Source organism: Larimichthys crocea, chromosome VIII (genome assembly GCF_000972845.2).
Source record: "Larimichthys crocea isolate SSNF chromosome VIII, L_crocea_2.0, whole genome shotgun sequence".
Taxonomy (NCBI): domain Eukaryota; kingdom Metazoa; phylum Chordata; class Actinopteri; family Sciaenidae; genus Larimichthys; species Larimichthys crocea.
This window is the reverse complement of record NC_040018.1, coordinates 7,010,702-7,032,382: the sequence shown is the minus strand read 5'-3', so window position 1 is coordinate 7,032,382 and position 21,681 is coordinate 7,010,702. Positions and strand designations below refer to the sequence as shown.

The 21,681-nt window shown below is 40.8% G+C and overlaps 1 protein-coding gene across 1 annotated transcript; it reads right to left on the bottom strand.

Moving 5' to 3' along the window:
• Positions 1-1,237: 1,237 nt before the first annotated feature.
• znf408 (zinc finger protein 408) lies at positions 1,238-20,067 on the bottom strand. The gene is made up of 9 exons (XM_027281131.1): positions 19,939-20,067; positions 14,706-14,994; positions 12,333-12,391; positions 11,305-11,510; positions 8,210-8,898; positions 6,824-7,033; positions 4,857-4,980; positions 3,593-3,826; positions 1,238-2,371 (listed from the first exon to the last, which is right to left on the bottom strand). The coding sequence occupies exons 2-9, from the start codon at positions 14,988-14,990 to the stop codon at positions 1,722-1,724; spliced, it is 2,457 nt and encodes an 818-aa protein (XP_027136932.1). The 5' UTR covers positions 14,991-14,994; positions 19,939-20,067; the 3' UTR covers positions 1,238-1,721.
• Between the last annotated feature and the right edge of the window lie 1,614 nt (positions 20,068-21,681).

Below are 21,681 nucleotides of genomic sequence, written 5' to 3'. Positions count from 1 at the left end.
GCTATAAAAAGAAAGAATGGCCAAAATGCAGGACTTCAGTTTCACATAGAAAATTTCCATCCATTTGAATTACAAAGTTTTAATATAAATTGACTAATAAACTTAATGTGAAACAAGTAATAACATTTATGTAATAGTACTAATAAACTCAAAGTGCTTCAACTACACAGTAGTGTAGTAGTAACCAGCATTCAATATTAATAAAGACAATTTGTTTGCCCAAACCCAACAGAGAATAAATGCAGTCAGTTTATTAGTACTATAACGTAAATCTTATTACTTGGGTCAATGTAATTCAAATAGATGGAAATTCTCTATGTAATTGAAATGCATAAGTGGCCAAACTTTTTTTTTGTGTGTGTGTAATGATCGACCAAAAACACGCTCGCAAACAGCGGTTTGGATCACATGTTACCCAGATATTATTCAATCAAGATTTTGCAAATTACAACTGAATAGATAATTCAAATAAGACAGATGGGTGCAATTCAGATAAGACATGGAAATACATTCGGTCTGAACGACATAATCGGAGAAACAAACAGCAAAGAAACCATCTGCTTTTGCAGTTTTCTGTCTCTGCCTCCAGAATTCTGCTTCACCTTTTTAGTATTTTATGTCTCCATATGGTGAAATATGCCACAGTCTTCTTTTTGTTTTGGAGGATTTTGTCCTTTCTGCGTACAGTCTGCCCCGAGCTGCAGGCATTTCGTGATTACACTATCAGCACCCGCTGAAATTTAACCCGACCTTTCAATAAGCCAATTTTACAAAACAGAAATCGGATGATACTGTTTGTTAATTCCTTTTGACCACCGTTGAGATTCACATTCTACATCTTTCTTTGTAATAACAGAGAATTTTTAATTATTTTCCATTTTAGTTTGATTCCTGTATCGCGTCTTTGTCAATTTTCTAACAGCTCGTGTCAGATTATGATCTGAAAGTTCTATGTTTCATCTCATTGTTATTTTTTCAGCATTTGTGTCAATTAAAAAAAATTTGGTTTAAAAACCCAGTGTGTAGGATTTAGCAGCATCTAGTAGGGTAGTTGCTGATTGCTACCCTGTCACCTCACCCTCTCCTTTCTTTTATGAAGGCTATCTGAAGCCAGTGTTTAGTTTGTCCAGGCCAGGCTACCTTAAAAACCGGTGCATGAGGGAGAAATGGTTTAAAACGCAGAATAAGCTCCTGCATGCTGTCAACATGTGATGACTGAATAAAGACACACCTGCAGTCTGAGTATTTTGTTGTTTTATTCCAGTTCAGCTCCAGTAAACAACAAAACGTCTAAATCCAGAAGACGCCGTGGCATGTCGAGATATTCCCAGCACAACTTCAGTTTAAGTGTGTTTAAGTTTTTTATCTTAAGCCTCCACAGTAAACGTCGGCTTTGTGTCAGACTCAAACAGTGCAACAAAACAAAATCCAGTCTAAGAGGCTCAGAGAGCAGATTTTACACACACACACACACACACACACACACACAATGTGAATTCATAAAAACATGTTGGAATCTACAGGCAGGACCTTGACTCCTCTAGTTGTCGACTGGGAAACATCAGAGCGGCTCCCTTCCAGCAGCTAATTACGTCTAATGGGTTCATGTCTGATGTGCAGAGGTAGTCTGAGGCGTGCACGTTATAATAAGCTGAAGAAAAGGTGCACGAGGTAGTTTGAGGAAAGGTCATGAATCGATGACGTCCTGGCTCCGGTCCAGGCTACACTGTGTCTATCTCGACCGTCTGAGCCACGGAGCAGAGTCCGCTCCCCTCCTCCTGTAAGATCAGCAGCTCTCCTACCGTCTGCTGCCCGTGGACCACAATGCACTGGTCCGCGCCCTCCGATATCACCACCTCCACCAGCTCCTGCCCCATCCCCGCAGGCAGCGAGCTCTCCGCAGACAGGTCGTCTGTGTGGACGTAGACGACGGTGTGTTGGATGTCATCTGAAGCCTCCCCATCTCCTCCCCTCCCTGCTCCTGAGGTCTCCTCACCTTTTCTCTCTACCTGCCCCACCTCCTTTTCCTCCCCCTTTCCTCGTCCCCTTTTCTGCTTCACTCGACCCGCCTCCTTCTCTCCTTCCTCTCGGAGCGACTTCTTCTTGGGTCTGCCTCTGACCGGCTTCGAGTGACTCGAGCCTAACTCTTGCACATCCTCTTTCTTGCTGTCGTTCGCCTCCTCTCCGTGTTCTCCATCCGACTCTGCCGCCTTCGCCTCCTCCTGAGCTCCCCCCTCAGCGCGGTGCTGCGCTTGGTGCCTCAGCAGACTTTGTCTCACAGTGTAGGAGGCGCCACAGTGGCAGCTGTAAGGTTTCTCCATCAGGTGAGACGACTTTATGTGTCTCCTCAGCTTGGTGGCCAACGTGTAGCCTGAGGAATGAACACACAAATCAAATCAACAATCAGTGTGGCTGCTGTCTAAATCAACATGAAGCTGCCTCAGTGGGAGTCCAAAAACGCACTACTGTAAACACATTTCACAAAAATAATGAATAAAAGAGAAAAACCCCATGTGTGCCCACAGTCATGAGGGATCAAATGCAGCTTGTAATCATCTAAAAAAAAGTTATTAATAATGTAACAGCTGAACTCAACAGTTCACAAGTTCGGCTTCATAAAAAGTTTATGTGCACGACGTTGTAATCGGCACTTTGTGTTTTCCAATCATGTATGCAGGAGCGAACATCTGCAGCCCGCTGAGTGACGCCGACAGAGCCGGCTGTAGAAAGAAGAAAGAAGAAAGAAAGAAAGAAGAAATTCTCATAGTAAAAAACAAACTGTGAGTCGATGTAGTTCCTCTGCAGCCGGCTCTGTTGGCGTCACTCAGTGGGCTGCAGAGGAACTACATCGACTCACAGTTTGTTTTTTACTATGAGAATTTCTTCTTATTCTCTGGCAACGAAGCAAAATTACAGCATCAGATTTCAGCCAACATAAAACAATTCTGTCTAACATGTTTAATTTTACACATGCGACAGCAAAAGATGTTGTACAGGATGTCGATTCAACATTACGAAGTAAAGAGTTGTAGATTTTCTCTCTACAGAGATACAAACATAAATCTACAACGTGACTAATGCCACAGAATTTACACATAAAACACAACAATCACCAACAGTACATCGATGATTTATGTAACTGTTATTTAATGCCAGAGCTGCCTTTACTGTTTTGCTCCTTCACTCTCAGTATTGTCATTTCTAGCCACAGCTTCTTTCAGTTCAAAAAGCTAACAGATATTATCTCAGGGGTTGGTGGAGACCAAAACGGAGCTAAAAGAGAGCGAATATTAGGCCAAAAACATGACTCCAAATGTTGCTGTGTGTCTTCTAGATGTGTGAAAAAGCAGCAACGTCTGCTACAAAAATCAAAAAGTTCTATGTGTAAACTTTGAAACTTTGCTGTCTCCTCATGCTGCCAGTGATCAGGACTGCAGTGCGGAGTGAATTCGGCATCCCAAATGAAGAGAAAACGATGATCCTGCACAGATTGTGTGATTATCCAGGAGAGATTAGAGGAATCATCTCCAGCCTGTTGAAGTTTTTCCTCACTATTTTATTTAACTTTTAAGTTTCGATATCGCGTTCTGACCTTTTTCACACACAGGACAGCGATGGGGCCTTTCTCCAGTGTGCAGCCTCTCGTGGGACTTCAGGCTGTGCGGGTCCCTTAGTGATTTCCCACAGTAGCTACAGAGGAAACCTCCTCCGGTGTGGGAGAACATGTGCCGACGGAGTTCCGGTTTCTGGGAGAAGCTCTGGTCGCACTCGGTGCAGGGATACGGCTTCTCTCCGTTGTGAATCCTCAGATGACACTCGAGATTCCCTGAGAGAGAGGAAGTCGATGGGGGGTGTTATGGTCGCAGCAGGACCGAGATGCAGTGAATATGCATTTGAAGATTAGGTTCTCTCACCAGACTGATGACGAATGAAAACATAAATTGAAGGAATTGATCACAGCTGGTGAAGTACGCTGTTTTACACAAACACCTGTGTAACAGTCTAATTAAGTCAACGTGATCACAACAACATGTTTTCTGTCCTTCACAATTAAATGAGTACTTTGACATTTTGGGGAGATATGTTCACTTTTTTACTGAAGGTCAGACGAGGAGATCAATATCAATTTCATCTTTATATGTTCGGTAAAGAGGCGGCTCTGGGACGTCGATATCTTAGAGACCAGGACACAGCTAACCTACCTCTGTCGAAGGTACCCTATTGCATTTTAACCCCAGAGCTGTTGTGTTTACATGTTATTGTACGATGATTAGCTGCTAACAGTGTCATCAATTATCTTCAAAGGACAATAACTAATTTATGACAGGTTGTAAGTGCTTGATATGCTTTGGCATCTCTGTTTTCAACTGGCTCAAATCTCAGTGACAGAGAATCTTTTTGTAAGTATCGGTGACTGTTCATCAGATAGCTTTAAAATTAATTGTGGTGTTCCCCAAGGCTCAATTTTAGGACCTACACTTCTTCACCTGCATTCATTTCCATATCTATGCTGATGACACACGACTTTACATTGCCGCAGCCTTTTTAACTGCATTTTAGACATCAAGTTACGGAGGGCATAGAATTTTCTACAGCTCAACCAGGACAAAACTGAAGCTTTTGTTATTGGTACCGAAGCAGAGAGACAGAAACTACAAGCGACTAAATACTATTGTGTGAAGCACTGTTAGATCTTATTTGTAGGAAAAGTGCTATACAAATAAACTGATCGATAATAACAATAGATGTCTACACCAAGAGTGAAAATCTATTTACTTTAAATCCCCAGAAACCCAGAGCACACGTGACTGTTCAATAGCTTGTTGCGGCTCTGGGATCAGACAATCTGATATTACCTTTCTGACTGAAGCACTTCCCACAGTGCTGACAGACGTGCGGTTTTTCCCCCGTGTGGAGCTTCATGTGGTTTCTCAGAGAGCCGGAGTTAGCCAGCAGCTTGGGGCAGACTGTACACTGCACCTGTGAGAGAAAATCAAATGCAGCACCATCTTTTTAAATACTTTATGTTCAAAATGCTGTCGGGGGAGAAACAACAAGACCTGCATGAAAATTTAAAGATGTTATGTGAGAGATTTTTTAAATAGGACTGAGAAGCGCGGAGACAGAAACACAACTCCTTTAAAACTGTGTTTGTGTGAGATACTGTAGCTAAGGGAAAAGGGGGAAGCAATTTAAAAACACTCCTCCATGGTGAATGCACATTTCAGGAGAAATTCATGAATGCACGAGTGAAAAATAAACCAATTAGGCTGCCCACTGTCATCTGGAAATGTCAGCACACACGGGTGAACAAGCACTTTAAAAAGGGTCCTATGGAGTTTTCTTTTGAACACACAAAATTCATATTTACATTCACTCTCTCATCAAAATACTTTGTGTATCCGTGAGCACTATAGCTGCGGTTCCACCACAGGGACTTTCCCTAGAGAGGAACTATTAGAGCAGTGGCTCTTAACCTGGGTTCGATCGAACCCTAGGGGTTCGGTGAGTCGGTCTCAGGGGTTCGGTGGAGCCTCCGCCCTGGAATTTTTTATACCATTTGTTACAAAATATCTTTGTGAGCAATCGCTTTCGAGTCTGCTGGACATAAAAACTAAGAATAGGAACAGACTCTGCTGTGAAAATGACATGAGACTGGCACTTGCCAAGGTGAAGCCACGCATATCTGAACTGGTCTCTCAAAGGCAACAGCAGAAGTCACACTGAGGTAAGTTGTTGTGAGTTCATGCACTGTGTTGGTTTTGTTATTTGAACAAGGTGATGTTAATGCACGGTTCATTTTGTGCACCAGTAAAAAAATCATATTTTATTTTTTTACTAAAGAAGGGTTCAGTGAATGAGCATATGAAACTGGTGGGGTTCGGTACCTCCAACAAGGTTAAGAACCACTGACTTAGAGGAAGTCAGTGCATTTCCACCTCGGGGACCAGAATCTAAATTAAGGCTCCGTGACATTATTTTACACCCCATAAAAGGTTCCTGCTCGAAGGGAATTTGAATATTTATTTTTTTTCAGGCACCACTTTGAAAAATCTGCATCCACAAACCGGTTTGTGGACGGAGCTGTCGCACTTTCATACGTCAGTGGAATAATCTTTGCGAGTCTTCAGACAGCAATGGGCTGAAGGAACCCTTTCAGGCTTTGTTCAGACTGGAGGCAAATTGAGTTTGTGTCTTAAATCAGGTCTTAAAGACCGACTGCATTGTTATCTGCAAGAGATCAGATCTGTGTGTCCAGAGATCACCAACTTAACGTAACGTAACTATGTACGCTGATGACGCAGCTTTGTCTGTACACCCAAATTGTCAGCAGACAATTTATTTCAGCATCTGTCCACAGACTCCATAATCAGCCACTCTGATGCTCTTCCATCACTTTAGATTGGACTTTGTCATCGTGTCGTGGTTCAGGTGACTCGGAAGACACTTTGAAATCCAACATAAGCTGCCAGAGCATCGGGACTAAGACGCATCTGTAGAAATTTTAAAGGTGGCTTGGATCTGAATTACAAAAATATACTTTAATGTGTTTTTTTTTTTTGCTGTCCAGACTTACTAATATCAATCTGGATACAAACTGGATATGTCAACAGGATTTGGGCTCCTTGAAAAGTCGTCTCTGGGACTAAATGTTGTGGGTACTTTGGGTGGAAACAGCTTCTTCTTATCTACTTTTGCTGGCACATTGTCTGTTGCCTGATCAGTGGAATACTGTAAAACCAAATCGGACCGCACATCCACATGCACCAAAAGTCTAAACTTCAGGGAATCATTACCAGTGCGGCGCAGAACGCCTCCCTACCTTCGGAGGCTGTGTGTAAATCATCCTGCTGCAGTGAAGGAGGCGGTGGATGCGTAGGGAGGGCCGGCGTGCGAATGCCTTGCCACAGTGCTCGCAGACGTAAGGTTTTTCACCGGTGTGCAGGACCATGTGCTCCTTCAGGTCCCGCTTCAGGCCGTAGGTCTTCTCACAGTGAGGACAGGAGAATGGACGCTCCCCACGGTGACTCATCTACAAAATAACACCCCGTTATTTGAAGTCAAATGTATTATTACAACTGCTATTGATTCTACTCATTAAAGGAGTAAATTGCTACTCACAGCCAACAAGTGAAAACACACCGTACCCACACACACACTGTTTAAAAAAAGACACTGCTGACGTGTCTTGTTTTTCTGAGGCCATTTATTCATCAAGTGGTTGTTTTTCTTTTTTAGCCAAGCAGATAACCGAGCAAAGAGGATAACAACTGACAGCAGCGTGTTTAAAACCGTATCTATTATCTTTAGCTGTCACCGGATTCAAAAAGCTGCTTTGCTGAGTTACTTATTTTTCAGCGTTGCTAGGGAGGGAGAAAAATGATAAAACACAGAGAGGAGCAGAGGACGGGGGAAGAAAACTAAATCGATATTATCCTGACAACTTCGGGGGTAAATGTTGTAAAATAAATAAAAAGAAATGTCAGAACAGTTTGTGGTATTTTACACAGTTTGTCATTGACAAATTTATTTTTCAACTGAAGAACGCCGTGCTCTGTATTTATCTTATTACCGAAATTTAAAGGATTCCTATCAATAGAGTTTGCAAACATTGGCTCAAAACCTGCTGAATATTGAATCGATCTGATAGTACACATACCATCATAGCAATGCCTAGTTTAACCAGTTTATTTCATGATGAAAAATCTTCATATTAGACAATAAAATCATGTAAAATTATGTTGTTTTTTTTACTTTGGAGAGGATCTTTTGATGACTTAAAGAACATGATAACACCTTAAAAAGGTGCTGACATCTAGTGGTTTAACTTCTCACTGTGCTGCAGTGATGAACAGATGTGCTCCAGGACACTATGACATCACTGTAGGGTGTGTTCCCTGTCTGTCCATCCATCCATCCATCCATCCATCCATCCATCCATCCATCCATCCATCCATCCATCCATCCATCCGTCCATCCATCCATCCGTCCATCAGCCTTCTTTTCAGAGTAGTTCATTTTAGTTCTGACTTTCTTTGTGAGCAGCATTTTTATGTTTTATGCTCTATGATTTTTTTTTAACATTAATGCTTAATAATTAAGTAATAGTTACCGTTCAAAACTATCGGATATTTATATATATCCACTTATGTTTGAAGGATAAGAAATAGCAAGAGAAAAGAAAGAGTCATCCAATCACACCCCGTACTTGATGGGCTCTGAAGCTTTCTGCAGACGTGTAGTTTTTCCCGCACTCTTGGCAGCTGAACGGTTTCTCCTCGGTGTGAATGAACTGGTGTTTCTTTAAGTGGCCGATCTGGAAGAACTTTTTACCACAGCTGGAACACTTGTACCGCCTCTCTCTGATCTCCGGACGCCACGTCGGAGCCACATCCTCTCTGGACGCCTCGGCTGCGCACGATGCTGCGAGAGCTTCGGCGGCATCTTCGGGTTGTGATACCTTCGTGGGAATCGCCTTCTCTGCGACAGACTCGGCGCTCTCGGTGGAGCTCCGGCTCCGTCCCTCTGTCTGCTTCACCCGGCTGGTCAGACAGTGAACGCGGCGTGGTTTAGCAGCCAGGCGGGAGCTGGAGCGGACAGGAGGAGGTGAAGAGCCTGTGTATATACAGTGTGACTGTCTGTCCACAGCAGCTGGGACACTACCTGTCCTCTCTGTGTGTCCTCCTACTGTCGTGTTATCACTGCTGGATGTCCTGTCTATCTTCTTGGCTCTCCTCTTCCTCATGTTTGTGGTTGGGTGTCTCCTCTTGATGCATCTGCGTGGTTTTCTTTGCAGTTCTTCCTCCTGTCCGCCCTTTGTCCCCCCTTCCTTCTCTTGAATGATCGATTTGTTGGGCACTTCAGTCTCTGGGTCTTTTTTGTCTTCCACTTTGTTTTCTGTCCAACAAAAAAGGATGAAAAGGTTAGCAGATTGATTTAAAAAGTATCCAGCTCTAGGCTCTAAAATGTCAGAGTCTTCGACTTTTCTTTGTTTTATATCTTTGTATATCTTGGTGTGTGTGTGTGTGTGTGTCATCATGGCAAAATGTAGTCCTTGAAATAGCTTTTGTAGCGAGTACTTTGCTCAGTGTGTCTGTGTCTGTGAACAGATTATGTCAAGGCAATAGCGCCACAATAGTGCAAGGTGCAGTCACAAATCTGTACAGGCGTGTGTCCGAGTTTAAAGACGGGTGTAGTCCAACACATGACACATGGGTCAGACTATCAGCATGTTGACAGGCGTTGCGGCTGGTGTGATCCCATCACAAGATATCTCAAGTTCCCTATTTTTGGTTAATTTATAGATTAAATAACTAAATTTATAACCACAAATGAATGTAAACATTGGAAGAAGTTATTGTTATATCATTTGCAACTGACTGTCATGCAACTGCTTTTACCATTCACACACTGATGATGCAGCCAGGGTAATTTGGGGTTCAGCATTCGACATGCAGACTGGGAGAGCCGGGGATCGAACCACCGAACATCTGATTAGCAGATATTTTCGACACTTTAGGGGAATAAAAAAAGAGCTCCTTTTGAGTGTCTTACGTCGGTATGCCAGAAAAAAAGCCGCGGTCACACACAATTACCTTCTCGTTTGTACAAAAAAACCGCATCGGCTGTTTTGTGCTGGGCTATATGTCGGCTCTGGTTGTTTTTCTTCAGGAAGGATTTCAACTTGTTTATATTTGATTTAATTGATTTTGTTTTATTATTTTTCTGCCTCCTATCTTATTATCTTTCATTTAATATTTATACTTTTTCCGAAGATTTATTGACTCAATCTGTTTAAATCGGCGCTCTCTAAAAAGACCAAAGGTTTAATAAGAGCTCCACAGCGAGGCCACAGTCTGTTGCTACTGGGTATTTTCTGCATGAAGGTCCTTCTTAATGTCCTATCAATCAATCACGACGCATAAAAGGCTTCACCATCCAGAAATAATAAAGGATTAGCGGACCCGGAGAGCTTAATATTCCTTTATAACGAACGTGCGTGCGTCCAATGGTTTTGTTTTTCTCTCCTTGTGTTTTCATTTAACCGACGTGTTTTGTGTTTTCCAGGAATGATTCATGCTCTAATTATTCATTTTCATCTCGAGCTGATGTTTCTCCTCACAAAGTGCCCAACAGAAACTGATCTTGATGACATTAAATGATGTTTTATCATGGAGCCGATGAGAGAAGTCGACGCTCATTGGTCTCTGTGTTTCTATACGTTTTGTTCAACTATAACTGCGACTGTAACTGTGACACTGTGGCTGGTAAATGTGTTTTCTGGGGCCCGTGTTGTTGTTGTTCACAGGAGTTGAATGTCCTACTAGCTCCTCCAGGTGGAGAGTATAAATATATGTAAAGTGGATTAAGGGCAGCACCAACTGGAGTCTGATGGATGAATCAGGAGCACGTAACCGACATTACATTCACATGAAGGGTTGTACATCATCATTATTGACTTAATTAATGCCGGAGATTCATTTATAATCCCCTTTTTAAAATCAGTAATCACAAATTTCAAATGAGTGCGTGTCATTTTAATGGGATCACTTGTAGCAACAAACCAGTTCCCTCAGCTGAGAGTTTAGCGTCTTTCAGCACATTGTTTTGGTTCGGCATCAACTTTAGCTGCAGCAGGCAAAGAAACTCTTATAAACCCGCTCAGCATCAAAGAGCAGACAGATACAGGTCCAGACCAGCTGGTGGAGCATTAAACAGCTTGGTGGAGACCAAAACCAGAGCAAAAAGAGAGTAAATATTGGACTTATAGTCACCACGTGACTCAGAATAAATGAAAATGTTGCTCCATGTGTGCTGAACATGTAGATGTCAGCTTTACCATGTGATAATGTGTCTATCTTCAGCTAGTTCTGCCACCAAGTGGCCAAAAAAACTGACTGACGCAGCTTCAAATAAATCTTCTTTAGGTCGTGTCAGGAACAAAATGCTTTAATAAACAGATTATAATCTATAACATTAGAGTATCTCAAGCTGTGAGAGATTTAGGCATCATTTAACTTGGGAACTGTAAAAAAAGAGCAAACTGAATTTTTCACATTAAATTAAAAAACACTCGCTGTCACCAGCTACACAGACAGGCTGGTTACTTTAATAAATTATATAAAATAAACAGCTGAGGGTTACAATTTATGTGTGCAACTTCTACAGATGGTACTGAAATTATACATACATATATATGTGTTTTTTTCCTTTTAATAAAACTGCCTGGCAGATTTTGTCACCCAGAGCAGGCAAAACTAAGTTAGTCCAACACCGTTTCTGTCTGATCGATCTGTCCTGTACCTGTCTCACCTGTGTGTCCAGCGTCCTGTGCGTCACAATTGTCCGTTGTCCCCGCGGTGTCTTTGTACAACAGCAGCTCAGTCCCCGGTCGGATGTCCTGACACACATGTAAACACACATCCGCACACTCGCCCGCGCACACCTCTCCACAGGAACACTGCACGGCCACGTTCTGCTGGGCTCTGCTACGCGCCTGGCAGGCAAATCTAAGAAGAAATACAAAAACGTGCATTAAGATGCTCTGCTCAATCTACATGTGTTGAACTGCGGTTTCATGAATCTGATGCCAGGTTTTCATCCCTGTGGGTGTTTATAGAACCGTATGGATGAAACACACAAGCTGTATGATAACTAGGATAAAAAATATTTGAACGTAGTCACAGTCCTGTCCCCTTCAGCTCATCGCACAGAGACTCGGTGGCAGATGACAATACAATTTTCAGCAGTTTCGAGACTCGGTGGCAGATGACAATACAATTTTCAGCAGTTTCGCTCTCTGGGAGAGAAAAATAGGCCGTTTTCTAATCAGGCCGCAACACAGTACACAGTCGGGAGCAGGACAATGTGCAGATAATACACACAAAACACAACACACTCACTGTGGTTATGAAAGCTCAAATAACCTTGAATAAAATATAAATTTAGTCTTATATGATGGAATTTTTATACGTCTCTAAGAAACCTTCCACTTTGTCTGATTCATCAAAAAAATGATTGATAATCTGCTTTTATGAATCAGTTTTTATCCACACTATGGATGAAATGTTGATCAGCCAAACAGAGTAAATTCATAAACTGACTGTCTTTATAGTTACTCCTGTTCTCCAGAGGATAAACACTGATAACTCGATCCATTAACTCTTCATCTAGCACCATGAACAGGTCAGGATTTCGGTTTATAGCCTGCAAAACTTTTACACTTGTTAGCTCTTTCTTCCTTGTATCTTTGGTAGGTCCAGGTCAGCTCAGGTCTCAGGTCAGAGTTAATGCGAGAACATAAAGCCTCAGTTGTTTTTGTGTGAACTTACTTTATCCAGACGGTGCTCTGAAGTAAAGCTTCTTTATTTGCTGCTATCTCCATCAGCACCTACAACACACAGCGCAGGAGTTCACAGTACAAAGCAACTCATCATACTTTGATGATGTTAACTATATTTATAGCACCATATATGTGTGTATATGAGTGTCTGAATTTGGTTTGATGTGTCCGAACAGCGCCGTGCAGTCATCTCTGGTTTTGTCGGACAGTTGGTGAGCCGACTGGATCCTGATTGTTGAACTGGCTGCGGTTTTAAAACGTCATCGTCTTTGTACTTTGTACAGACATCACCTGCAACACATTACTGACAGTGAGCAAGTTCAAGTGACCCAGGAGTCCTCTGGACGACATCGACCATCACTCTCTGACTCAAAAACAACAAAAACTTAAACCCAGGAGTGAAACTCGGTCTCTCCTACGTCAGCCAGTTATTCATTCAGCCTCAGGAGGTTTGTTGAAAATGTTCATGCATTTTAATATTCATGACATTGATGAGTGCGCTCCACGTCTGACTCAGATCTTCTCAGCACAAAATGAAGATGAAATGAGGTTGTGCTCTGAATGCGTATCGATCGCAGCGCCCCTTGTTAATTACCATTAGTACATCTGTGGATCTGTGAAGCTGCTCTGACGCTTTCTCCTCCTTCTGTCGAGAGCTCGCTGGAAAAAGAAAAATGATAAGGGCCGATTCATTATCTCCCGGCGGAGGTCAGAGCTTAATAAAGCAGAGAGGGCTCGCGTTTATCTGCTGCTTCTGTCTGCACGCGAGATGGCTTCAAACCAAACAAGACGAAGAACATCAAAGCTGAACAATTAGATTAGTCTTCATCAGTCACTCTGGATGATTTCTTATCAAGGACTCAAATATAAATAGAACAAGCATCATAAAACTAGATAAATGTTAATAAAATTACATTTACAGCTACTTTATTCCAGAGAGCAGTCCTCATTTTAGATAACTTGTTGCTGCAGCCCAAACCTGTGATAATCACAGGTTCCCGCACATGCTACTAAATCTGACTACCGGTGCCGGTTCTTTCTCGGCTCCCTGAAAGAGGCGCACAGGTACTTATGACAAAGAATATCTCCAGTTAAGTTAATCGCAAAAATATGCAGTTATGACGACAGCACATCCAGATATTACTTAAAGTGTGCCTCAGAGTGTCAGCTGCACCGCGGAGGAGCAAAGCTGCGTTTGGGTTAGAAAGGCGAGACTCGAAGAATTATGACTGACACTGAGTTCTGAGGTGAACGTTATTCTGGGAGGTTAAATGCTTCAGTGTTGACAGAAAGCTGAAGAGTGACAGAGACAGATGGGGAATGACGGGCAGCAAAGGGCCGCAGGTCTGCTTCGAAACCCTGGACCGCTCCGGCAAGGACTGAGCCTTCGTACATAGGGCAGATGCTCTACCAACTGAGCTAACCAACACCTTTGCTGCTGTTTTTAGCCATGATAGTTGAACGGAAAGCTGATGTCAGCGGGTCGGTCCACCACTTTGGTCCAGACTCAACAACTTTTAGAAAATGAGTACAGAAATTCGAGGTTCACCAGAATTTAGTGATTCCCAGACTCTTCAAATCCAGAATCTGTCCTGACTTTCTCAGTGATTTCTTGGGGTGGGATTTAAATATACGAGGCAGGAATGAACTGGGAAACACTCTGAAGATGGCAAGTGGACTTCCGAATCTCCTTCCTTCTGCGATCTGTGGCTGCTGAGAGAAGACTGCAAGCTCTGTGGTCAAAAGAGGATAATGACACATATACTGTGGATACAGGTGGCGCCATAACAAGGTGCTTTTGTCCCTAGCCGACACACTACTGTAGAGCATGAGAGATGCCAGGACGGACTCAAAGAGGGCGATCACCTTCATCAAGGAGGAAGCCAGGTCCTGGGAGATGAGTGTGGACATGGGCAGAAGGCTGCAGTTCTCGCCCAGGCATTGTTCTGTGGTCAAATTAGGATAAGAAAATAATCCTGATCGAGCTGACGGTGCCTTGGGGTTGGGATGTAGTCTACGAGAGGAAGGCACTGAAGTACCAGTCCCTCCTTCAGGAGTGCACAAGGACAAGGGGCGGCAGAGGTTTCCCCGCCAAATCCGTCTCAGCTCTGGGCGACAGGAGCAAAAAACCCGCCGCTTGATGGATGAGGCAGAACGTGCCTCTCGCAGGTGGGAGAAGGAAAGCTGGAAGCCAGGAGCAGATGGGCAGTGACCTGGCCCACCAACTGGAGAGCGCTGTGTTTGACGGCCGCTTGACGATATCTGCTCCTGGCAGAAGGCTGCAGTTACCTCACAAGGTATCTGAAGAAGTGGCACCCTAACAGTTATCTAATGTTTGTTCTTACTGTTGCATTCAGTTTACCTTTTCTACCTCTGTGCTGTTAGTCTCGCCTGTTTGGGACTCAGAGTTCATCTCGAGTTCACCCTCCTCCCCGCTGTGCGTCATCGGATCGTTGTGATGTTTTGAGGCCCACTCCGTGTCCCCGTCTCTCCCCAGCAGGGATCCAGCTTCCAGCGAGTGGCCGACCCACCACAGGCCCGGCCTGCCCCCACAGAACCGCGAGGGCCCCACAGCAAAGCCGCAGGGAAGCAACGTGGAAAGAAACGAGGCGAGAGCAGACGGGATGGGAGGAGCGAGACAGGCCATCAACCTGCAGAGAAAAACAAAAGGCTGGATTAAGACTAAACCAGAGGAAGTTACTTTTCTGCACGTATGAGACTGAAAGCCTTTTACACGACATCACGTCATCGCTTTTAAATTATCTTTGACCTGTTTTTATGTCAGCAGGGTCAGGCGTACACTCTGTTCTCTTTCATTTGCTCAGCATTTAGTTTTTCCTTCGTCGTTTAATCCCGTTTAGGTTGTTGTGGTCTGAAATGACACAGTTTATAAAGGGCGAATTAATTACTGTATATAAAGCTCTGGTCACTGCTGCAGTTAACGTGTAAAACATCAATTCAAACCTGAGATCGTTCAAGACAGGTAACGAGAAGAGCAGCAGTCGTGCTTTTTTTACAACATTTAGAATTGCACGGTGCAGACCAGGTGTTTTCAGAGGAAGCATAGCTACACCTGTGGTGAAGCAGCCGAAGATACATCAAAATCTTCCAGTTCCACTGATCAGCTGTAGTAAGACTTTCCAGCTGATTATGATTGGACTCATCTGCAGCTACGTGGCAACTTGTGCAGTCACATTGAGACAGTGCGGTGAGAGGTGTGTGCAGCTCCCAATAGGTCAGTACTATCAATGTCTGCAAACAGAAAGCTGGCATAGTAGAATGAAGAGGATCTGTGCTGCTGTTCTCTTCACCTTGTAACCATACTGTTGTAAGTTCTGTTTGGTTTGATGCTGTTTTTGTAGTTTTCAAAGCTTGTAACTATTCCATCTTAGTGTTTGATTTCCATAGGTATATATTTCCTTTGTTCCAGATCAGGTCTGCTCCTGCTACTTCTCGTCGTAAACGCCTAAACAACCCTGACTCCTTTTGCTGTATTTGTGCTAGTTTCACCATTCCAAGTCAGAGGAAAGCAAACATCAGTGCATTTATCAAACGAGCATATTTTGCATATTTTAAAGTAAAACTCGGTGATCAAGACAACAAGCCATGGGCTCCTCACAAAGTGTGGAAGCAGTGTGTGGAGAGTTTATAGATGTGGACCAAAGGAACACGTGAAAAGTTGCGTTTGGTATCCCCAAAAAGATCATTGCACAGACTGTTACTTTGGTTTAAGTGGAAACAAGCACATATCTGTTACAGTATAAGATAATATGACAGATCTGATTCATTCTTTCACTAAATCACTTTTGGAAATAGAACTGAGGTTAATTAATAATTAAATGATGTGCCTGATTTTTTAATTAGACCTAAAAGAAAGCAGAATATTGATAAGTATAACTTCTTTTGCTTAAAAATGCATGCTTTTATTTTGAAAGAATGAACTTTGAAGCTGTTCCTTGATTAAATATTTGATTTTTTACCACTAGAAACATTCAAATGCATGTTAACATATCTGTTAAGTACAGGACTTTTCATATTTTTTAAGAAAACGGGGATCCTATAGTTCAAAAACTTGACGTGATTGAGAAAAACTGAGATCAGTTTTGGATTCAGCACCCAAAAATTAGTTAACAGTTGTCAGACCCAACTTCCCCAGTGTTACCTGACCACCATGTGCATTCGTGTGGAGCCGGCTACATTACAAAGAAAGAGTTAATTTCACTATTTAAAAAATTTGAGGTGTAAAATAATGATGAGGACTGCGGGGAGCTGCAGAGGGGTCAGCAGTCAGGCTGCATGCATATTAATTACATTTAATGCAATATTAAGGGTGAACTCTGCTGACCTCCTCAGTGCTAAAGTCAAATTATTCATATTACATGACACTTTTTAAACTTCCAATCAGGTTTATTTCAGCTATTATCAGGTCAAAAACTTGGGAGTGACCCTTGAAACTTTGAGGCCCATATAAAAAAACATCTTTCTATCAGTTTTAGAAACATCACCAAAGTCAGATTCATTCATCAACAAGGCTGACACAGAAAAACAAATTCACACTTTTATCACTTTAAGACTCGATTACGTCTTCCTTCCTGCCGCTTACAATTGGTACAGACAGAGCGCACGTTTTAAAAGCCTTGCACTGGTTACCCGTTAGTTTTAGAATTAATTTTAAGATTCTCTTATTGGTTTTTAAATGGCACCGACCCACCTTTGTGACATGCTACAGAAGTATGTACCAGGCAGGTCCCTCAGATCCTCGGCATCTGGACTCCTAGTTTGGTGAAGCCGCTTTTAGTTTCTCTGGATCAGCTGTGGATCTGAGGGACTGCAGCTCTGTAGACTTCTTAAAAAACAACTTTCTGAGGGACTGCAGCTCTGTAGACTTCTTAAAAAACAACTTTATTATCTGTATCATGGTCACTTTACATTACAATACTCTTTTTATACATCATGCCACTTTTATCCTTAGTACTTGTGTGTTTGAAGGTTGATTGTTTTTCGTGTTTATTGTAGGCTATAGATATTTGTGTCTGTTTATTGTAGGTTATAGATATTTCTGTCTGTTTATTGTGTAGGTTATAGATATTTCTGTCTGTTTATTGTAGGTTATAGATATTTCTGTCTGTTTATTGTAGGTTATAGATATTTCTGTCTGTTTATTGTAGGTTATAGATATTTCTGTCTGTTTATTGTGTAGGTTATAGATATTTCTGTCTGTTTATTGTAGGTTATAGATATTTCTGTCTGTTTATTGTAGGTTATAGATATTTCTGTCTGTTTATTGTAGGTTATAGATATTTCTGTCTGTTTATTGTGTAGGTTATAGATATTTCTGTCTGTTTATTGTGTAGGTTATAGATATTTCTGTCTGTTTATTGTGGGTTATAGATATTTCTGTCTGTTTATTGTGTAGGTTATAGATATTTCTGTCTGTTTATTGTGTAGGTTATAGATATTTCTGTCTGTTTATTGTGTAGGTTATAGATATTTCTGTCTGTTTATTGTGTAGGTTATAGATATTTCTGTCTGTTTATTGTGTAGGTTATAGATATTTCTGTCTGTTTATTGTGTAGGTTATAGATATTTCTGTCTGTTTATTGTGTAGGTTATAGATATTTCTGTCTGTTTATTGTGTAGGTTATAGATATTTCTGTCTGTTTATTGTGTAGGTTATAGATATTTCTGTCTGTTTATTGTGTAGGTTATAGATATTTCTGTCTGTTTATTGTGTAGGTTATAGATATTTCTGTCTGTTTATTGTGTAGGTTATAGATATTTCTGTCTGTTTATTGTGTAGGTTATAGATATTTCTGTCTGTTTATTGTGTAGGTTATAGATATTTCTGTCTGTTTATTGTGTAGGTTATAGATATTTCTGTCTGTTTATTGTGTAGGTTATAGATATTTCTGTCTGTTTATTGTGTAGGTTATAGATATTTCTGTCTGTTTATTGTGTAGGTTATAGATATTTCTGTCTGTTTATTGTGTAGGTTATAGATATTTCTGTCTGTTTATTGTGTAGGTTATAGATATTTCTGTCTGTTTATTGTGTAGGTTATAGATATTTCTGTCTGTTTATTGTGTAGGTTATAGATATTTCTGTCTGTTTATTGTGTAGGTTATAGATATTTCTGTCTGTTTATTGTGTAGGTTATAGATATTTCTGTCTGTTTATTGTGTAGGTTATAGATATTTCTGTCTGTTTATTGTGTAGGTTATAGATATTTCTGTCTGTTTATTGTGTAGGTTATAGATATTTCTGTCTGTTTATTGTGTAGGTTATAGATATTTCTGTCTGTTTATTGTGTAGGTTATAGATATTTCTGTCTGTTTATTGTGTAGGTTATAGATATTTCTGTCTGTTTATTGTGTAGGTTATAGATATTTCTGTCTGTTTATTGTGTAGGTTATAGATATTTCTGTCTGTTTATTGTGTAGGTTATAGATATTTCTGTCTGTTTATTGTGTAGGTTATAGATATTTCTGTCTGTTTATTGTAGGTTATAGATATTTCTGTCTGTTTATTATGGTTTTTTTTTGCCTTTTCTACTTTTTTCTAATTCTGTAGTGTATGCTACACTTTCCTCTGCTGCTGTAACAAGTACATTTCCCCGTGGTGGGATGAATAAAGTATATCTAATCTAATCTAATTTAATTAAGACATCTCTCTTTAGCCTGGCTTTTACCTGAGGTGCCATTCACTGCTGAGTTTTTATGTCCTGATCACTCCCTGTTATTCACTGTACAGGTCTTAAATTATGCTTTTTACCCTATAGGTCTTAATTTTCTTTTTATCTGTTTCGTTGTTGTAGTTTTATGCTTTTTACTTTTTCTTCTAATCTCTAGTTTTTCTGTTACCTTAAGAACTGTTAGTTTTTGTCTCTCACATTTTAAGTCTGCACCTGTTTAAAAATTAAGATTTCCATCTGATTGAGTTACATTGTCCTATTTTAACCTGTTTTTAATGTTGTATCCTTGTAATTTGATACTTTTATGGTTCTTTCTGTTTGTCTCTGTCACTCTCATTTATTGTAAGGTGACAGAAAGGTGCCTATGAAATAAAATGTATATAATATATATGTAATATTTCTGTTCTATAGAAATAAATAAAGTTGAATTATTCACATTAAATGACTTTTTACTTTATTTCAGGTTTATTTCAGCTGTTACAATAATCTATTGCTATATTAGAGTCACGTAACATTAACTTGTAGTTAATAAATCAGACTCTTTTTATATTAATTATGTTAATTATGTTAATTATGTTAATTATATTCATTAATCTTCCTTTTAAGTCTCCTGTGGTCTCGGGCTAACGCAGGGAAAACGCATTTCTGGCCAACATCCGTCAACATCGACGAGTTAAGTTTGAATTAAGTCAATTAAGCTGTGACGCTGTTGTCTGCTGTTAATTAATCACGAAGTGACGCTAATTGTTTAATTAAAGCAGATTTTTAATCATTTATCGAAGCTAACGGTCACACGTTAACTTATACGGAGCGTTAGCATTCCGGCTAGCTCAGAACAAACACGACCTGTGACGTTAAATGAACCATTAATCACTTTGAATAGACTTAATGAGTGTGTACGTACTTGGTGTGAGTCGCTGTCTTTGATCGATTATTGATTATTTTAATTATTCCGATTAAACTCCGGGAAAGTATCGCTATCCAACCGACGGAAGGAGTCCCTGCTAAATTATGGTCCGACCGACTGGGAGAAACAGCTGGTGAGTGTCTTTGGTTCCGCAAACATTCACACAGCTCAGCACCTTGATTGATTGATTGATTGATTGATTAGGGAGGGAGGGATGAGTGGATGGAGTGAGGGATAGGGTATGTATAGCTTGTGAGGTAGTTATGTATGTATTTAGTTATGTAGTTATTTATTCATAGTTAGGTATAGTTTATTGTTAGTTATATGGTTTATTTATTTATTTATTTATTCATATTTTATTTATATTTTATTTATATTTTATTTTATTTCTATTATATTTTATTTATTTATTTATTTACATCTGAATTTTAATGTATGAATATTCCTAACAATTAAAAGTGCATAGCTCCTTGACATGGTTTCATTGTATCACTGGAATAGAATAGAGAGATCGAGCACACATAGTCTGGGGTGAGATTTATGAATGATTTGATGCATCACACAGGCGTTATGATATAGATTTAAATCAGTCAGCCGGAGAAGACCAAAGCAATGAAATAGAGGTCTTGTGGGGGCATTGTACTCTGACCACGACACAGGCTGCCGTGCAAATGGTCTTTTGGTCCAGCTGGACATTTCTCAAACTATATTTCAGAATAATGGGCCGTCAGAACAATGGCGTGGGACCTTTCTGGCTGTAGCTTGAGAGTGGAATCAATCTTTTTATCTGACTGTCAGCGAGACAAAAAAAATCCAGCATCCTTTCTCTACATCTGAAAATATAATATACTGCTGTACTTTTCTGAAGTTATTAGTATTTTTCGGATGTTTTTTAAGGTCCATGTTGAGGTTCAAACAGCGAAATATCAACTCTGACATAAAGTTAGTGTTTCTTATCTTATGTAATCTGAAACGGTCACAGTTTGCTCACAGCATGAAGCACTTTCTGTGTTTTCTACTAATTAACAAGAGCAAAATAAGCAGAGAGAGAGAGAGAGAGAGAGAGACGATTTATCCGGAGGCCCGGGGCAGAGAGGTGAACAGGGTGGGGTACAGAGGATCCTTAATGGACCCTATTCAGTCACAAGGGAACGCTGACGCCATCTACAACCCACCCTGCTCGGCAAATACAAATTTACCGTAATTTTATTATCCCTATGAGTCAGTGCTGTATCCTATTTACCTCAGAAACACTGAGCTCACTGAGAGGCAGACGGAAGGTGAAAGACGTGTTTGTTGTCTGTACCTGGAATGTCTAGGCGGTGACCCTCCTGGAATGATGGAGGACTGACTGATCTGCAGTCTAATTATATAAGTTTCACATCTTTACGTAGCATGAACAGACATGAGAGCTGTGCAGTCATGATTCCATTACAGGAGGCAGCAACCAAAGTGTTTTTTTAAATTTGGCATTGACTGATGTGAGTACAAACAGTCAGACCTGGGACAGATATAAGTTCATTCGGCGTCACTTCAAACAAGATGTGAGGATGAGGCAAATATACTGTGTGTGTTTCTCTGTATCGTCTCCATGTAAAGAATCCATTGTTTCATAGCTGATGATGTTTGAATTTCCAAAACCAACAAAGTGTTAGTCCGTCTCTCAGTAAACTCTGAGCCAGTCTGTAGCACTTTAATTTAATTCTTTAAAAAAGTAATTACCCAAAACAGCTGGGCACT

Excerpts from the sequence above, each read along its gene's own strand:
- znf408 (XM_027281131.1), bottom strand. The coding sequence starts at position 14,990 with ATGGCCTGTCTCGCTCCTCCCATCCCGTCTGCTCTCGCCTCGTTTCTT. Across the intron at positions 12,392-14,705 it reads ACAGCACAGAGGTAGAAAAG|GTGCTGATGGAGATAGCAGC; the intron begins GTAAACTGAATG and ends TGTGTGTTGTAG. Across the intron at positions 7,034-8,209 it reads AAAGCTTCAGAGCCCATCAA|ATGAGTCACCGTGGGGAGCG; the intron begins GTACGGGGTGTG and ends GTTATTTTGTAG.